This window comes from Drosophila biarmipes, chromosome 2R (genome assembly GCF_025231255.1).
Source record: "Drosophila biarmipes strain raj3 chromosome 2R, RU_DBia_V1.1, whole genome shotgun sequence".
In the NCBI taxonomy this organism is placed as follows: Eukaryota; Metazoa; Arthropoda; class Insecta; order Diptera; family Drosophilidae; genus Drosophila; species Drosophila biarmipes.
This window is the reverse complement of record NC_066615.1, coordinates 2939214-2958146: the sequence shown is the minus strand read 5'-3', so window position 1 is coordinate 2958146 and position 18933 is coordinate 2939214. Positions and strand designations below refer to the sequence as shown.

At 37.8% G+C, this 18933-nt stretch overlaps 2 protein-coding genes and 1 long non-coding RNA gene across 9 annotated transcripts in view; 1 reads left to right on the top strand and 2 right to left on the bottom strand.

Annotated features, from left to right (window-relative positions):
• The window catches only part of LOC108029356 (dystonin), a 76505-nt gene extending 65520 nt beyond the window's left edge, over positions 1–10985 (bottom strand). For 2 of the 7 annotated variants that reach the window (XM_050887356.1, XM_050887357.1), the window contains exon 1: positions 1874–2341. In XM_050887356.1, coding sequence (XP_050743313.1) covers positions 1874–1970 — 97 coding nt within the window. In that variant the 5' untranslated portion in view covers positions 1971–2341. Of the gene's footprint in view, positions 1–1873; positions 2381–10969 lie in introns of those variants that run through there. The other 5 variants (XM_050887358.1, XM_050887360.1, XM_044092174.2 and 2 more) reach the window with 4 other exon arrangements.
• LOC127010974 (uncharacterized) lies at positions 7043–8516 on the top strand. The gene is made up of 2 exons (XR_007763945.1): positions 7043–8002; positions 8094–8516. It is a non-coding gene; the product is annotated as an uncharacterized LOC127010974 (long non-coding RNA).
• A 4523-nt stretch (positions 10986–15508) lies between the features above and the next one.
• On the bottom strand, positions 15509–17706 carry LOC108029326 (protein DJ-1alpha). Its single transcript, XM_017101521.1, is given in 4 exon segments — positions 15509–15668; positions 16002–16041; positions 16044–16320; positions 17548–17706. Coding segments are annotated over 4 exon segments (636 nt in total).
• Between the last annotated feature and the right edge of the window lie 1227 nt (positions 17707–18933).

The window sequence follows — 18933 nt, the reverse complement described above, 5'->3', positions numbered from 1 at the left end:
GAAGGCGTTGATGCCAGTCTTTTTCGAAACAGTTGCCAACTGTTTGTGGGCAAGTTTTCCGCTTTCCATTGCATGCATTAGGCCAAACTGTGTGTGGGCGAACTGGCTCAGGGATAATTAAAACTCAGCGGCAAACCCCGAATATTACGGGGCCTCGACTGTCAGACACTCTGCTAAACCTAAATCTTAAATAAATCACTGCGTTCACACGGACAGACGAACATGGCTAGACCACCTCGGCCAGAGATCCTGAATAAGAATAAATATTCTTTATGGGGTCGGAGAAGGAAGGGGTTAGAAGGAATCCTTTCTTATTGTTACATATGTACTTTTCCCTAACACAATATACTCATTTCCGCCACTCCATACCCATAAAAAAGCGAAAACTCAATCAGTGGGGCAACAAACTTTTCAATTCGCGTGTGAAATCGTATTTTAGTTCGGATCGGCTAGGGAATGGGAGCATAGAGGCACATTTGTGGAGGTGTCCCTCTCGGGGCCTTAATCCCAGACATCGATCTCAATTTATAAATACCTCCAGCACATGCACACAAACTCGTTAAGGTAAAACAAGTTTTGTTTTCAGTTTCATTGACGATCTTCGGCGTTTTTACTTATTGAATCAATTTCAATTGAAGGTAATAACGACTGTACGCTGACGCATGAAAGTGCTGCAGTCAAGCAACAGACTAAAAACGTAACAACGATGCTACTGATCTAAAATGAAATACTTTTCCGTGGGCTTTGATCTGGCATTCTTTCACTCCTCGTCCATCCTGAACTTCCCACCAGAGCTTTATAATAGATACGGTTGGGCACAATGCGACCAGTATTTAAAAGACCTCGCATTCTGCCTTCATTTGCATTTTAGTCTTTTTTATTGTGCGGCACTAACAATGCCCTCAGGCTGCGACAGCGACATAAATTTCGATTTTTCAGTTGCCATCGCAAAACTCGCGAAAGAAGGGATGGGGAATATATCTAGTACATAGTTCTGTGGGCCGCAAAATCTCCGTTGGCGGAACAGAAATAGAATTACAAGTGACTGGCAGACAAAACAGCGAAGCTGGCACAGAGACGGGAAGTTCAGGCGGAATATGTAGCTTGGCGGAGGCTGTAACCGTTAGCGTGGAATAAGCCCATAATAACGCAGCGTCGATGAAGCAAAGCGAGTGGAAATGCGAGCACAGTTTGACGGCCACTGCTGAATGCTAAGTGCAATGAACTACAGGGTGGTGCAGCTTTGGGTAGGCGAACGTTAACTTATTGCCATTCGAATGGAGCTTTCAGACGGGGGATTACCTCGAGTGTGTTGCACTATTTTTTGTATTAAATATTCTTATTTTGTACTTCAGTGACGAATCTTCTTTAGCGTGGGCATTTCGCATGGTTGTCAATAGCTGACTACATTGGTCGCTCAGTGGTAACACTTAGTCTATTGCCAATAGCAGAGTAAGCATTGAAAACCATCTTTTGGTTTTTAAAAAAGGTCAATTATTTAGCACGTTTTACACATTTATATACAAACATACATACAGTAACTATAAAATACCGTTTGTATTTATAGATCTTTGTATTTTGAATTTTTTATGGGTAATCAGCTGGTAGTGTTTTTTCCGGTAGTAAATTTCGATTACTTAGTTAACTATTATGTTGGGAAGCTATTAACTAGTTTTCTTGCGAGAACTAAAAGCAAGGGCAAGAAAACGAAAACCAATTAGTCGCCAGATAAAATTGATCCTCAAACCAGGTAAAATGTACTTTTAGGACAGACAAGAAAACGGTTATTACTAAGAGCCTGCAACCTTTCCTGCACCAGCGACCACTGTAGCAGTTTCTTAATACTCGCATAAGTAATGGAACTTGCACTCACCTGCTATGCGGAGAACCGCACGATCCGCCGGATCCAGTTGCAGGATACTGAGTGGCTTGTCCTTAGCCCATTCGCTAAGGGATTCGCGATCCATCATGATGTTGGCGGCACTCCCCGTGGACGCATAGATACGACGCCGCTGGCACAGCTGTTGCTCCGAATGGTGCAACCGTGGCTGAAACTGCAGCGTGGGGCACGATGGCGATGGGGAGGATGGCGACGGGGACGGTGAATGGTGCTGGTACGGATGGTGGTGAGGGTGGCCGTGGGATCTACCGCCTCCGACGCCGCCAAGGAGTGCCGCCTGCGGAGAGTGGGGCGACTGGGGGGTGGAGCGCGAGCGGAAGTAATTGCGGGGGGACGCCGTGTTTGCTGTTGTTGTGGCTGCGTGGCGCGGAGGACGGCGGATTACCCTGACTGCACGCGGCGTTCCCTGTACTTAACCTTAATATTTTGTACTAACTAGAATTCGCCTAGCAACATATTTGCTAAAATTTAATACTTTATCTGGAAGAAAAATAAAAGCATGTATATAAATTGTGTTATATACTGCAAAAATAGGTATACAAAATATATATAAAAAAATAAATTCATACACATTTTATTATTCTTATTTATTTCGTCTTAATTGGCCATACAAAACGCTAATTCTTGCTAGTTTTTAAAAATGTTTTTAGGCCTACAACTTTTTGTTGCTTTTCAAAGTGATTTAATAACAGAGTAGAAGCAGCCACATATTTGCATAATTTGCTGTTACTGTTAAGCATCGCATTTAATAATTCTGTCACACACCAACAACTTGAAGATATTTTATGTTCTGCATTTTTCGGATGTCAAAACCATATCATATTTTTCACATTTATAACGCGCGATTTCTGTTTTTTACTGCATACTTTTAGGATGTTAAATAAATAAGTTTGAAGTGTGCTGACCAGCTTATTTGCATGTTTAGTGGGTAAAAGAGTGCAAAGGAGAAACAAAGGGGCTGAAGAAAGCGGGAGGCGTTTACTGCTTATCGCTTTGCTCTCATTTAGTCGCATTGTAGGTCATTGGCAAATTAAGCGGAAAACAATGGGCCATAAATAAATACATACAGGCAAGCGCTTCTGATAATTCGGTACAGTTTGTAAGTGACTGTGCCGGCTAATTTAAAAAAAAACAAAACAAAACAAAACTATAACTGAAGATACCAATTGCAAAAGCAAAACGCCTTAAAGAACTGACAGAGAAAGACAACCACATTAAAAGGCCGATAGAAGCAACGGTGAGCGTTGCGTTGTGTGTGTGCGTGAACCCGTGTGGGAAGTGGAAGTGCAGCAAGACGTCAACAAAAACCACAAAGAGAGATGAAGAAAAGAGAGCGACCGGTTTTCCAGCTAGAAGAGAATACGCATGCGCTTACTTTAAGTACCGGAAATAAAAATCAAGAAAAAGATTTTTGGAAAGAGACGGAACGATAGGGGAGGAGAGAAACAGGGCCATTGTATGCAGTTGCTAAAACGCCATACAGAACAAGAAGAACTAGAATTGTCATTGCTTTGGTCCCGTTATTGACTTGGTTTTCCTCTCGAGTTTCTCTCTTTCATTCGCTCCATATTTAGCCGTACCTGTCGTGTCAAAACTCAGATGGGCCTTTAACCAAGGATTTGAATTTGCCAAGAATTCGCATGTAAAACTAAAAAAAGAATTAATTTAATTTCTGGAAGTGCTTTTAAAAACACATTTTCTACAATAGGTCCAGAAATAATTGGAATTTGTGCCATGTTTAACTCTTAATTAAATCACGGCTTCAAACATCGGAAATATGTATGTGCACTTGAGTTATTATTTAATTTTATAACAATTTTTTTTAGTAACATCCGAATTGTATCTTTGCAGTGCCATAAGTATGCCAGCACCTGTTTTTCGGCACGGCTCAATAGCCAATTATCGCTGCTAAAGTGAATTATTGGATATTGCCGATTGCCGCGTGGGATCGACGACTGGCGAGTTTTTATCAGCTGCTGCCGGCACATTAACGATATACAGTTGCATCGTGGAACGTTGAAATAGTTCCATAAATGCCAAGCGATCGCCCTATTCGGAATGAAATGGGGAGTTCGTGAGACGTGAGCGGGGTGCTTGATCAGATTATCGTTAGTGGCTCTCAAACAGTGCTAACTCAACAGGTTGACTGACGACGGACGGCCTTTGAATCAAGAGTAATCAAACGATAAAAAAGGGGAAAAATACGCCTGTGCTTCGGGTTTCTGGCAGTTGTGTTACTTGTTTCTCATGTGTGTGACTTTTTTCGCTTATCAGTAGATAAGCGGCAATGTTTTTGATTGCGCTCATGACTTGATAAGCTTAAAAGCGCTTACGAAACTGTCTTGGTGGTTCTCAATGATGAAAAAAAACAGGATAACTTTAGGTATCCCTTTTGAATGATCATCATTATCATTTTCTTTTAATACTAAGCATGTCAGTATGCATTCACATTCATTTCTATTTCGTTAGGCTCTTTATAATTCCCTTCTCTATAATAGAAAGAAATATAAATATTCATATATGTATATAAAATATATAGATTCTTGATCAGCTTCAATAGCCGAGCATTATGTCCGTGTAAAAGCTGTGATCTCGGAAGCTCGATGTTGAGATTTCAGATTGGGATATAGAATATACTTTTTAGAAGAGTATTATTGCTACCTAAGCTTGAACACGACTTCCCCGACTACTACTTCTTTACGATTCCTCCCTTCCGGTGTGTAGGACAGCGGCTGAGCCACATTCGGCCTTAATTTAAGCAAAGCAACTGTGTATTAAACTTGCAAATTAGATGCGCAAATTGAACGAGTATGGCAAATGAAAACGAAATCGAAAAGAAACAACCGATTGTAGCCGATGCCCTCCGACTGAGCGGTGATCACAGCTGCTGTCGGCCAGTACAATGAATAAAAAATGGGCAAACAAAAATATAAACATGCCATGCCAAGGCCAAGGGCTTGAGCAAACAAAGGAATTAGCAGGCTGCAGAATGGGAGTGCAAACAAAATGTATCTAGACAGTGTCTTGTTGAAGAACTGCCAGCAAATTCCTCTTAAGAAACTACATTTTTCTACGAAGTCATCTCGGAATTTACAAAGATTTCGCAAAGCGGAATGTGTTTAAATAACGACGAACTTAAAGGGTTCTTCTGCGATATAAGGCATTATTTCTATACTTCGCAGTAAAATATGAAAACACCGCCGAAAAATTAATATAAGGAAACAACTAACACTTTTATTGAATTCGCCTCAAGTAGTATCAATATAAGCAAAACTTTACAATCACATTCGAGGAAAAACGCTATAGTCGAGTACCTCGACTATCATATACCCGTTACTTAGCTAAAGAAAGCAAAAGGAAGATAGAGATAAACAAGCAGGAAATATTTTAATATATCGTATGTGGGCGGCAGACATATGTAAGCATTATGGGAGCTTGTGGGCGTGACTTGTAGGCGAGCACAAACTTTCGCTGCGTACAAGGCTAAGGAACCTAATTCTTAAATCTCAACCCTATAGCTCTAATAGTGCTCAAGATCGCAACGCATCTGATAGTCGAGGCACTCGAGGCACACACACTGTAGTGCTCTTTCTTCTTTAAAATTCGCTGCATTAAAGCCATTGCGAAACATGAAAGTGGTAAACAAGTTATACGTAGTGTACCGATGTTTGATAATTAGACCCCGTACCCACACACGCACATATGTTTCGGCGATCATTTTTATCATCCAAACAGAACTACAACTGAACTTTGTGATCCAATGCCACCCAAAGCGCCATTCCATTTCACTTACGCAGCACCATAGACAGTTAAAAGACCCTTCAAATAAGACCGAGTTAGGATGGGATTCACACAGAAAAAAAAATGATATGATATGATGGTCAATTTGATGAAATCCAGTATCAATGTCACATCAATTTATTTTTATTTTTTTGATTGAAATCGGAAATCATTTAAATGCAGCTTTGTTATAACAATTATAAGGCATTTCAGATATTATTCTTAAACACTTAAAGCATACTCTGCCTTGGGGCGTATTTGAACCTGGTACCTTTAGCATCAGAGACAGACACCTTACCGGCTAGTCTATCGCACAACGTTTTCCGCGGGCGTTAAGTTCAAAAGCCATCAAAACCATGTTAGTGCAGACAACATGTTTGAAGTTAGCCAAGTCGAATTTCGAATAGGTCTATTTCGCTTCCTCTCACGTAATTAACGCCGCCATATTGCTCTATCCTCTCTTTTTCGATGTTAAGAAATATTCGAAAAGAGAGAATTCGTGAAAATTACATTTTTGGTATCAATTTGACATTATTTCATGGTAAAATTGATATTTGTCGAAAAAACACAAACTTACCATGCGCATATCAAATTGATCTTGACGCATTTTTTTTTCTGTGCACTTCTTCGTGTAGGTGCACCCAGTACTCACAGTGCTCGCTTATGAGGTTCTTTAGAGAGGAATTAAGCGACCAAGTCAATTAAGCGACAGTTAAAGAGGCAATAAACAGGCAACCGCAGAAGTCACAAAACAATAAGCGTTGATAAAAAGAGCAAGAAAATGAAACAAGTTTGACAACGTCATCGCTAGCAAATAGAAAAATATTGAAAAACAAGAATGGAAGTTGACTTCGGCAAGCCCAAGTTTGTATACCCCTTGCAGCTATAAAAAATAATCAATTATTTTATGAAATTGAATTCGAAATTCTTAAAAATATAAAAATGTATATTCCCAATATTATAAGATAATATGTCAAAAAGCCCCAAAGCTATAATTTGTTTCACATTATTTCCTACCAATTATCCGATCGTTCCTATGATGATATAGTCGTCCGATTTTGATAAAATTTAATTCAAAATTCAGAACTAATTAAAAAATGTTATTTCCAAGCTTAGAAAGGTATATGTTAAAAAACACGAAAGATATAATTTTTTTTTTTTAATTTTTTCCCCGATAGTTCCCAAGCTATAAGATATAGTTGTCCGATCCGGCTGGTTCCGACTTTTAAACTACCTGCAATAGAAAGAAGACTTTTGGGAAAGTTTCAGCCCGATAGCTTTAAAACTGAGAGTCTAGTTTGCGTAGAAACGGACGGACAGACGGACATGGCTAGATCGACTTGTCTTGTGACGCTGATCAAGAATATATATACTTTATGGGGTCGGAAACGTCTCCTTCACTGCGTTTCAAACTTCTGACTGAAATTAGTATACCCTCTGCAAGGGTATAAAAATGCGGAATTGGGATCGAGGGGTTCTATGGGGAACGATCAGGTTGAAAACTTGTCTCATGATCGACAATGGCAAGCAACAAATTGAAAAACTGTGAAACTGGGTCCGGGGCTTCGGTACGAATTTATATTTGCAATTGCATTGATTGCATTAGATCAAAGCTTCTGGGTTTTTGCTACGGGGTTATGTCATGGTAAAACTACCAGCAATCATAAAATTCTTTGATAAACTGGTTTAATTGATTTGACATTCTACGAGTTCAAATTCAAATTTATTCCAGTTATGCTATATATTTGTTCGGTGTCAGTTTTTTCTGAAGGTTTGGAGAACTGCCAAACTGCTCCATTAGTTGAATGCTAATTGATAAATAGACAGACGAAGCCGACTAATTAGGCTCCGAAACTCATGGTGGGCGTTGCCGAACGACCGGCGGAACTTTAACTATCCACTTTAAAGGGCAAAGATCAGAGCGGGGGGAGTTTTCTGATCTGGGGAGTTTTTTTGCCGCCGCAATTGTGTGGAAAAGGGTTGATTGCACTGTGTTCTCGCTTATCACGATGCCACACACCAGATATGTACTTCCCGATAGAGTATGAGAACATTAGCTAATGGAGCGCAACGAAACGAATTTGACACCCAACCGGGCTTTTGGCCATGTTGTTTTGCCATGAAAATGCCTTCTGTTACTCGTAGATGAAGAGGTTATACTAGGTTGTTGGGAGAGTATGTTACAGGTGGAAGGAATCGATTTCGACCCCGTTAAGTATACATATTCTTGATCAGAACACCAGAACGCTGATATCTTGGAAGCTTAAAGAGCCAGAATGTTGGGATGTTATACTTAAAACCTTAAAAAGTGTTATATCAAAGGTAGATTTTCTCCCTAAAAGTCCTTTTTCAATGCCTGTACCAACACAAATTCAATTATCCCAATCTAAAGTAAATTCAATTCTAATAACAGCGGACACCCCTCGTGAGAGGCCGATGGCTTTTGCAGCGCAATCTCGACCTCGATGGAGTTTTCCAACTACCGATGCCAAGTGCATGTCGCTGCCAATCGAGGGAAACACTACAAAACCGTAGAACTTGTCAGACGGCCCAGCAAGTAAAAAACAACACTGGAGGCAAAAGAAACAGCAGGGAAAGAAGAGCCTAGCTGTTCGGGGCAACGCTTGAGTGAGTTTTCCAGGCCGACAAACACCACTAGACAACTAACAACTAACACACTTGAACAACAACTAAGACAACAGCAATGGCGAGCGCCACAAAGGCAACAACCCCTTCGACGAACTCCATGAAAGATGGTGGAATATAACGCAGTTATATTCGTGTATGCGCTCAGTCTCATTCCTTTGGAATTCAATAATAGTGCATTAAAAAATAACATAGTGGATAAAAAGGAGTTTATTTTTAACATGGATCCAAAGGAATATTTACAAACTTAGAATATTGTTATTTCTTTTATGAACCTAAAAAACTTTTAGTTTTGGGGTGGATCTACAGAGCAGGTATACCAATAACAATATCAACTAATAATAAAATCCAAACAAAAACCTGTTAAGTATGTTAAGCCTCGTGGTGGCTAAAAACTTCTCAAATAGTAAAAAGATCGCTTAAGCCAAAAAAGACTATTTAACATTAGGGATGGTCAAATGAGGTGTAGTTTTGTAGCAGGGAATACCTTTCAGTTAAAAACTCCCTTAATGCTCTGATTCTGTTTTCCAAAAAACCTGAAAGACCCTTGGGAAAAGGAACTAGCAAAGTGGAAACAGTGCCTGCCGCAAACGCTGCTTTTTTGTTGGGGTTGCTCACCAAAACAAATAAAATTGTAAACAAAACAGCAAGAACCGGCAAACGGAACGAAAAGGAAAAAGAGCGCAAGAGTGCGGAGGCGGGGGTGAGCGTACTCGTCTCTCTGCTTCTCTCTTTACCTGTGGTCAGTGTCAGTGCCAGGCGCTCACGCACACTCCTGCGCGTAGTGTGTGAAACGCGCGAGGCCTGCCCGCTTCTGAATGAATGATAAAGTAGACGGACAAAAAGGAACGGTACTCGGGTCGGATGTGTCACCCACCACTCCATACTATCGATTTTTTCCAGCGATTATATATGTATGTGTGCGAGTTATGTTTGCACATACATATACGAACGCCTATGAGACGATGACAAAAAACTGAAGCACTTGCTAATTAGAAGAAGGCTTTGATTAAAGCGACAAGGGCGAATGTTTTAGCAGATAGCTTGGATTATTTTGCTGAACTTGCTCTGATTAGCCGGCCAGCTCTGATTCACAGTCCAGCTTCCCTATGGGAAGTTACTGTTGTTCGCCCCGATTCGAGAAGGAATTGCGTTACTATCAAAGGCATTTTATGTTTCTCTGGCATTACACAAACATAAATAGCAATAATAACAATAGGAATAAGTAATCCATACATACATAAAGCTTTGTGAAACGGTGCTATTAAGATACATTCAAGAAGCATGGTTCAAATATTGAGAAACAAATAAAAACTAATTTTATAATCTAAGAGTTTTTCACATGTCAATGTGTTATATTATGATTGATCTAGAAACTTTAGTTAGTCTCAGAAACCAATCGAAAAGGGCACCAAAAAAGCGTTTTTCCTTAAGCTATCGAAGGATGATGATAGTTCACTTTAGGCGAGTTTGACTGCTAATAAACGAGCCTGCGTCAGAGGGAGTGGGTTGAGAGTCACACATCACTCTTGTTCCGACACACTTTTATAAACAAATTATTTCATTTGTTTACCCGCCCCGCAACAAAATGCCGCGTTTGTCGGTTAAAAATTCCACTCACACGCCATCCGAATGGCAGGGTGAAGAGGGAACACCCGAAGGGAACCAATAATGCCGTTTATTCCGGCACTAAGCTTTTAGAACGTTGCACTTTGCCGGAATTCGCTTGAGTTTGCTTGATTTTTGGCTGCTTGTGGCTCGCACTGTCACCGCTTTTTGCACAATTGCCTCTATTTTACACGGATCTTCGCCTCGGTTCGTGACTCATGAAAAGAAGCACGAAAAAGGGCACCAACAGTGCGGCGAGAGAGCGAGGGGGCGACGCGAGTCATGTCAGAGAGAGTCCGCATTGCGACTGTGGTGCGACAGAGATAGCGAGTGGAAAGCGGGAAAAGGACGCGGAAGAGAGAGGGTGGGTAGTTGTGTTTGTGTGTAAGTGCAGCAAATGTTTTTCATCCTCTTCTCAATTTTTTGTTGTGGCTGCTTCCACTACTTTCCTGGTGTTTCTTTTTGTTCAGCTTTGCGCTCCTGCTCTATGCTAATTTTCACTATGCACTGTTATATACACAATGTTTTCCACTATTTTTCCTCGCTCGCAGCGCTTTTCGTTTGCCATTGCACTGCTTTTCTTTCATCACGCAACGAAAAAGCTTATAGCAATAATTTATGGCAATTTCGTTTGCAGTTTGAATGAACTGCACTTTTTCGCGTTTCTGGGTACACACACTTTACATGGCTGTCGTTGTTGTTGTTGCTGCTGGTGCTCTGGCTGTTGCACTTCTTGAAAAACCGTTACACTTGTGCAATTCACCCAAATACAAAAGAACAGCAGAGAAAGAAGCGGCAGATTTAATGACCCGTCACACACACACGCACACACGGGCGCACTTTGGGCTGCAAGTGCAACGGGCACGACAACAACAAACGGTTCACGTGCTTACGGAGCGGATAAAACTGTATACTCAATAGCCAAAACTTTGCCAAAATTCACTCGCCTACTCCTCCTGGTACGCACTATCCTGATTGCGATTCAAAAGAGACTTGTTTCCGCCCAAACACACAAAAAAGGAGAACTTCACGGACCGCCACAAACTTGAACCTTCCGTTTTCCCGAACTGCAGCAGTGTGACCGCGGAGTCTCCTTTAAATTATACCGACCGGCCCCAAAAATATATACTGTAAATACTATACCAATTCGTAACACGTTTTTCAAACGGTCGTGCTGCAATGTCTGGTGGGTGAATCCACTATGTCAGGGGGGTGTATTCGCTAGTCGTTGTTCTTTTTTTTTTTGCATTTATTTCAAGTGTTGCTTAGAAATTTTATTGGACGAAAATTTAAAAAATATTACCATTTGAACGAGGTGCTGTCCAAGCAGGTCTTCCTGCGTCCAAAACTTTAAAGCTTTCTCCTGAAAAGTGATTTTTTTCTTACCGGTGAACCTTCAAAAACGAATGTACCGGACATACGGAAACTTGGCACATACATTGTTTCGCTTGTTTTCGACTTCAAAGTGTTACCAAAAATCGTTAAAAAAAAAACTCGGCATAGTTTGCTTCGGAAACATTTTAACTAATAAGCCATTTTTATACCCATTACTCGTAGTAGAAGATATAGTAACCCTAGGTGGGAACACCTAGTTTATCCGCTTCAAACTGGTAGCTAAGTAAAACCTCTACTAGGGTATAAAAGAAGGAAGCGTTTCCGACCCCTTAAAGTATATATATTCTTGATCAGGATGACTAGCCATGCCCGTCTGTCCGTATGAATGTTGATATCACCGAAACTATAAGGTGTAGAGGAGTGCGACTTGGCATTCAGATTCCTGTGCTTCCAGACCATTGCAAGCTTTTTCATTTCCCATTTGAACTGAAATGGAGTAGTACCTTTCGATTGACCTAAAGAATTTGTTTTTTGAATGCCACTTTTCCAAAAAATATTATTTTTCAAATGTTTAAAAAGAAAAGTTTTGAAATGTATTGAGCACATTTCAATACAAATTCACTGGTTAAATTCCACAAAGTTAGATACCTTGGATTTTGGTCTAAACCTATATTTTCTTCGATTTTGAAAGCTGTAGGATAAGGTGACGAACTGATAAGTACACACAAAACTCTATGCAGATGTAATCGTTTCTTTTTTTATACCCTTGCAGAGGGTAAAAATATATATATTCTTGATCAGCATCACTAGACGAGTCGATCTAGCCATGTCCGTCCGTTTCTACGGAAACTAGTCTCTCAGTTTGAAATCTATCGGGCTTAAACTTTCTCAAAAGTCTTCTTTCTATTGCAGGTAGTATATGAGTGGGAACCATTTTGGGAAAAATTTTAAAAAATTATATCTTTCGTGTTTTTTAACATATAGCTTCCTACAAATTTTTTAATTAATTCTTAAGTTCGAATTTAATTTTATCAAAATTATATAGCTGCCATACGAACAATTGAAAAATTGGTGGGAAAATAATATGACAAAGTAATATCTTTAGTGTTTTTTAACATATAACCTCCTACTCTTAGAAATAACATTTTTTAATTAGTTCTGAATTTTGAATTTAATTTTATCAAAGTCGGACGACTATGCCATATATCTGCCATAGGAACAATCGGAAAATTGGTGTACCCAAAAAAATCTTTGAGTGTCAATTTGATAAGTGTGGTTGAAAATTACAATACACCAAGGATCAATTTTTATACCCTTGCAGAGGGTATAATGATTTCAGTCAGAAGTTTGCAACGCAGTGAAGGAGACGTTTCCGACCCCATAAAGTATATATATTCTTGATCAGCGACAAGACAAGTCGATCTAGCCATGTCCGTCTGTCCGTCCGTTTCTACGCAAACTAAACTTTCCTAAAAGTCTTCTTTGTATTGCAGGTAGCATATTATCCGAGCCATACGGATCGGACAACTATATCTTATAGCTCCTATAGGAACTATCGGGGAAAAAATTAAAAAAAAAAAATTATATCTTTCATGTTTTTTAACATATACCTTTCTAAGCTTGGAAATAACATTTTTAAATTAGTTCTGAATTTTGAATTAAATTTTATCAAAATCGGACGACTATTTTATATAGCTCCCATAGGAACGATCGGATAATTGGTGGCAAATAGTGTGAAACAAATTATATCTTTGGGGCTTTTTGACATATTATCTTATATTGGGAATATAAATTTTTATATTTTTAAGAATTTCGAATTCAATTAATTAAAATTATTGATTATTTTGTATAACTGCAAGGGTATACAAACTTAGGCTCGCCGAAGTTAACTTCCTTTCTTGTTTGGGATAAATTTGAATACTAATGATTTGATTACTAATCTTATATAAATTATTATTTAAATGATTTAATGCCATTCTCCGACACGGCATATGTACATATATACATATGTATGTATATTTAACACTCCGTTGGAATGTGTATCCTTCGTCACTGTAATCCTACATATACACGGCACAGATATATGTATAATTTTTTAATGCAATTTTTTTTTCATTCACATTTTTGATTTATGGTGACAACGGAGAAGAACTTTTTTGAGCAGCAACTGCTACTGCAACGAAAATACGGATATGCGCAAGTATGCACATATTAAAAGTTATATTCTACAACAATTATAAAAAAAAAAAAAAAAAATTTTTTAAGACTGCAAGGCTTAATGCAAATATTTAAAAAAAATTATTTATAACATATTGATACTACAATCGTATCAATTTGACCCTAAAAATTACCTTTATATACCCATAATCAGTTTCAAATTACTGAAAAATGGTGTCAATGTGACCACATTGATACAAAGTGCCAACGCCTAGTGTCTTTTTGACACCAAAGAGGGTAAAATTGATATATTTCGAAAATAACAAAATGACACCAAAATAGGGTCAATTATATGTTCTTCTTATCAGAGATTTTTTGACACTCAATAGTAGTGTGGAAAAGTAATATAACAAAGTTGGTGTTTTTGACATATTATCTTATAAGATTAGGTATATCATTTTTTATATTTTTTAGAATTTCGAATTAAAAATCGAACGAACATACCATATAGCTGACAAAGAAACGGTCAGATCATTAAAGTTAGCAACAATCCTTAAAAATGTAGCATGGTGTTACTAACGTTGATTATTTCTTATAACTGCATGGGTATATCAACTTCGGCTTCCCGAAGTTAACTACCTTTCTTGTTTTTAGGAAGAGTTGAAAATATATGGAATACAAATTTAATTGTATACAAAAAAGGTTATCTTCAGTTTTGGCCTAAACCTGAAAAACATAAGTTGATTAATTTCGAGCTCCCAAAAATTATGCAAAAATAATTTTTTTAGCTATCGGCTATAGAATCAAACAACGAAACACATCTAATCTGTAAACCCTATGAAATGTTCATCTCGATATCCTGTAAGGTTATGTGATAGTGTACCTTAATAGGCGCAAAAGATAAAAACACAATGTACCAGGACTGCGGCTAAAGATCTTACAAAAACTCGTATCTGACTTCGTTTTCTACAAATCTCGGCTCTTGCACTACAGAACACATACATTGCCTCCATCAAAATCTGTTTTTTCACCAGCACACTGATAGTGTCACCTAACGCCTCCTTGCGCCAACATGCGCCACTTAATGGCGTATTAGTAAAAGCAGCTGGTTTTTGGATATCAATTAACATTGCAAAATTATGTTTATATATTTTAGTAATAACTTTTAAACGAAAAGACAGATTTTCATCATTTTTGCCATGTAAATGGGTATAAATAATAAGAACACAACACAAACACGTGTAAAATTTGCTATTAAAGTCTAGTCACACTTTTACAAAATGTAAACAAACCAAACAACGCGATGGATAAACTAATATTCTTAATTTACAATCGGCAAATAAGAAAAATTCACGCTTTCAGGCTGAAATCATAGTCAACTTTGTGTTGTTTTTTTTGTGTTGCCGAATTCACGAAATGGCCTTTATACACAAACGAATCGGCTGAAAGCGTGAAATGATATCGTGAATTCGGCATCGTATAAACACAGTAATGGTTTCTAAGAACTCAGGGTTTATACGGACAAGCCTAGTATACTATATACTATATATATATATACTAGTATAATTTTTTCACGAAGAAATTATGCGAATTTTCAATAATACTTTTGTAAATACATTATCAGCACGATAAGAGAAAATTACCACAGTTAAATGGATTTGGGATCTAACGTCACAAACGAGATTTGACAAGCTTGTAACCTTGCTCTACACTGACAAAATATTACACTACAACAAAATATTTTCTTGTCCTATAACAATTATACTTTACGAAAAAATGGCAAGTGCTTATGGCAACTGAAAAAGAAAGAAATGTCTGTTTGTTCACTTACTTAAAACAGAACACCTTTTGTTCACTAAGGCGTCTCACCTTAAACCTATCAATGTTCGTAGGTTTTTCTTTTTAAATTTAAAGGTCGATTTCACCCGAATCTCGAGGAGAAGCTAGTGCAAGATTATGGGTCTGTTAATGGCGATCTTCATGCGTGATTTTTGCTGGCGATTGTAAAACAATAAACAAAATATATATGTAATAATAGTTTTTCAAATTTAGTTTTATTTAACGAACATTGTTGCAATTCCTTTAAAATGTGTATGTCCAAAGCATTGCCTTCGCCACCTCTTTGGCCACTTCAACTCCAGCCAGCTCCTTGGTAATCTTTAAGGCGAAGTCGAACGAAGTGCCAGGACCGCGACTTGTGATAATATTTTTGTCCTGAACCACCGCCACGTCGTCTTTATAGCTAAGTAAGGAAATAATGGACTTCGTACAGCCCACTTATCAGAAAAGTTACACAAGTGGGTTAAATATGCGAAATGTTCTCTGGGTTATTATTTATGCTGTGCATAATATCCTATCATTTGGTCTCCAGTGATTGCTGTTTTTAGGGAACTCTGATTCGCTGCTGACCAAAGTCAACGGTACCCGAGCTATTATGTATTGAAGTGTATCACTCATCTAGAAAACGAACGGTATGTAAGCACTTACAATTTATATAACGGAAGAGTAAAAAGAAAGAATAGAATCTTTCTCCTTTTGGGAAGTTTTTGCACTTTTTACTACTGAAGGGACTTACCAGTAATGTTTTTCCAGCTGGGGCTTCATATCTGGGTGCGTGTAATAGATTTTCCCTTTCCCATGTCGTGCTTGGCCAGCGCGGTGGGAGCCGCACAAATGGCAGCAATCAATCCGCCTCTGGAGTCCTGAGAACGCAGTAGGTCACCGACGGCCGTCGAGTTCATTAATGCCTTGTTACCAGCTAATCCGCCAGGCAGGACGACGACATCATAGTTTCCATGGGACACGACCTGTTCCAGTGAAGTGTCCGTCACAATTACTACAGACCGGGAGCACTTGACCGGCTCACAGGTCAAACCCGCTACAGTGACATTAATCTGGTCGAACACAAATCACACAATGGTTGATTTTTATTTATTTGTGGTAATATTTAAAGAAACGGTATACGTGAATTTGTTTTCTATGTCAAACAAAAAATTTAGTATTTTAAACAAAAAATTGAAACCAGATATAAATAATTTTATAATCTAACTATTTAATTTGTATATTTGTAAAAGAAAGATCCCTCAGTTTTTTACTGATATTAAGCAGCGCGTCTAATGTTGATATTGGCGGATTTGAAAATACCAAAAATATATATCTGTGAGTACAAGTGTGTTAAGATTCCAAAATCGACGTGTTTTGGTTGGTTAAGGTGACCATTTATAGTCTGTATAACTTACAGGTCACCAAAAGAGGCAGAAAAATATCCAAATGTCGTTGTATACTTCCAAAAATGAATCCAGAAACCACTGTTACAAATTGATTCATTATTTGACCTTGTATGCATAATTTACTTTATTAGAAAACTAAAAATTCAAATTGTTTATCGATTTGGCTGTTTTTTTTTGCTAAATCACCTTGTGATTTATTATAACTTTGTATTGCTTTTAAAAAGGATTTTTCGATAATCGATGCCCTCACAAAGTTATACTGCTGAAAAGAAATGCATACACCAACTTTCAAACGAGTTTTTCTCAAAACCACCTTTTTTCATCTGGCTTTCCAATTAAACATGTAAGGAAGTTAACTTCGGCAAGCCGAAATAAGAAAATACCTAAAAGAAATACTTAACGTTAGTAACCGTATCTTTGACATGTACTCGTATGATATGTATATTATTTTCCCACCCATTTGATAGTGTCGTCCGATTTTGATAAAATTTAATTCGAAATTCAAAACCAACTAAAAAATGTTATTTCCAAGCGTAGGAGGTTATATGTTAGAAAAACGAAAGATATCATTTTTCTTTAATTTTTTACCCGATAGTTCCTATGGGAGCTATTAGATATAGTTGTCCGATCCGGCTGGTTCCGACTTATAGCTTTAAAACTGAGAGACTAGTTTGCGTAAGAACGGACGGACAGGCGGACGGACGGAAGGACAGACGGACACGGCTAGATCGACAAGTCTAGTGACGCTGATCAAGAATATTATGGGGTCGGAAACGTCTAGTTCACTGCCTTGCAAACTTCTGACTGAAATCATTATACCCTCTGCAAGGGTATAAAAACGACTCTACACGGGAGATGACCAACGCGAAACGTCTCCGATAGACTGCCTACAAAACTTACATCTGCGGATATCGTAAACTCTATTTGCTCGGCACCAGGCGCCAGGATGATCAGTGCCGTCTTGACCTTCTGAGTGGCTTTGTACCTGGCCACGATATTGGCGTGAAGATAAAGTCGCACCTTCCCCAATGATCTTAGAACTGACAGCATCCTAGCCCGTTTCTCAATAAGCAAGTCAAATTTTTAGTTAAATATATTTTATTGAACAAAAAAGAATTGTATATGCTGTTTTCTTATTTTAAACGCCTGTGTTTTATAAGGGATGGATTGTTTTTGTATGCTTAGAAATCCAATTTAAAACAAGGCCGCAAAACTTGATACAAATAATGGTAATTTAATTTAAAACCTAGAAATTTGATTAAATATAATTGTGTTCTTTTCAACTTAATTGAGTCTGTTGATTTTTTGTATGTTATTTGTATTGAAGCGCTTATAACTAATTGTTTGACAGCTTGACATAATTCTATCGAAAAGATCGTAAACTTTCAATAAATTGCAAATGTCACAAACTCTAAATTTGGTTTTATCTTGGTACATATATAATTCTGTGGAAAAATGTCGTTTACGTCGTATTTTAAGTCACATTAAAAACTGGTTTGATTTGTATTCGTCATTAAACTTGATTTTTTGTTTTCTAATAACATTTAAAAAGATCACCAAAGTTACAGATTTCCCATATTACGTTGCTCACGTTGCTTTTTTTTTAAATATTATGTTGATGTATTTTGTTTACTCCGCTTAGATTATAACTAATAATATGTATTTTATTGATTAAATACCCGGCATTTTGGTTGTTGTTTTTTAAAGTAAGGGATGTACCAGATTATCTCTTTAATCTTAACCCACGAATAGGTGTTATTATCATATTGATTTTGCTAGTCGAATTTTAGCTAAGGGTTATCTGATTTTATTCGTATATGGAACACTACGTCGAGAGTGTGGAGTGTGAGCTGTGGGGATCGTGCGAGTGGTCTGGCTTTAAGTGGGACTTTGGGACCATTTGGAAGAGTATAGAATACACACATATCATAAGTTAGTTAGTCAAACATAACGTTAAATTGCTTGGAGTTAGTCCGTCACTTCTCGAAATCTCCTTAATTGCGGCGTTTAATTCAAACGATTTAGATTTGTATTTTTTATTTCCTTTAGGAAGAGTTGTGCAAGTTGCTGTTCTAGCTTCGATTTCGATCTGATTATATATCTAGGTATATATCTATATTTTTTGTATATAATTGTAGACATCTATAAACGGCACATTTATAAGTAATATGTAGAAACAATCCGTCCCGATTATATTTTTCATCATCCGCCTTTCTTTCCCTCTTTCCGTTTTTCCCGTTTTATCTTTAGTTTAAAGCTCAATTGAATTTTGACAGA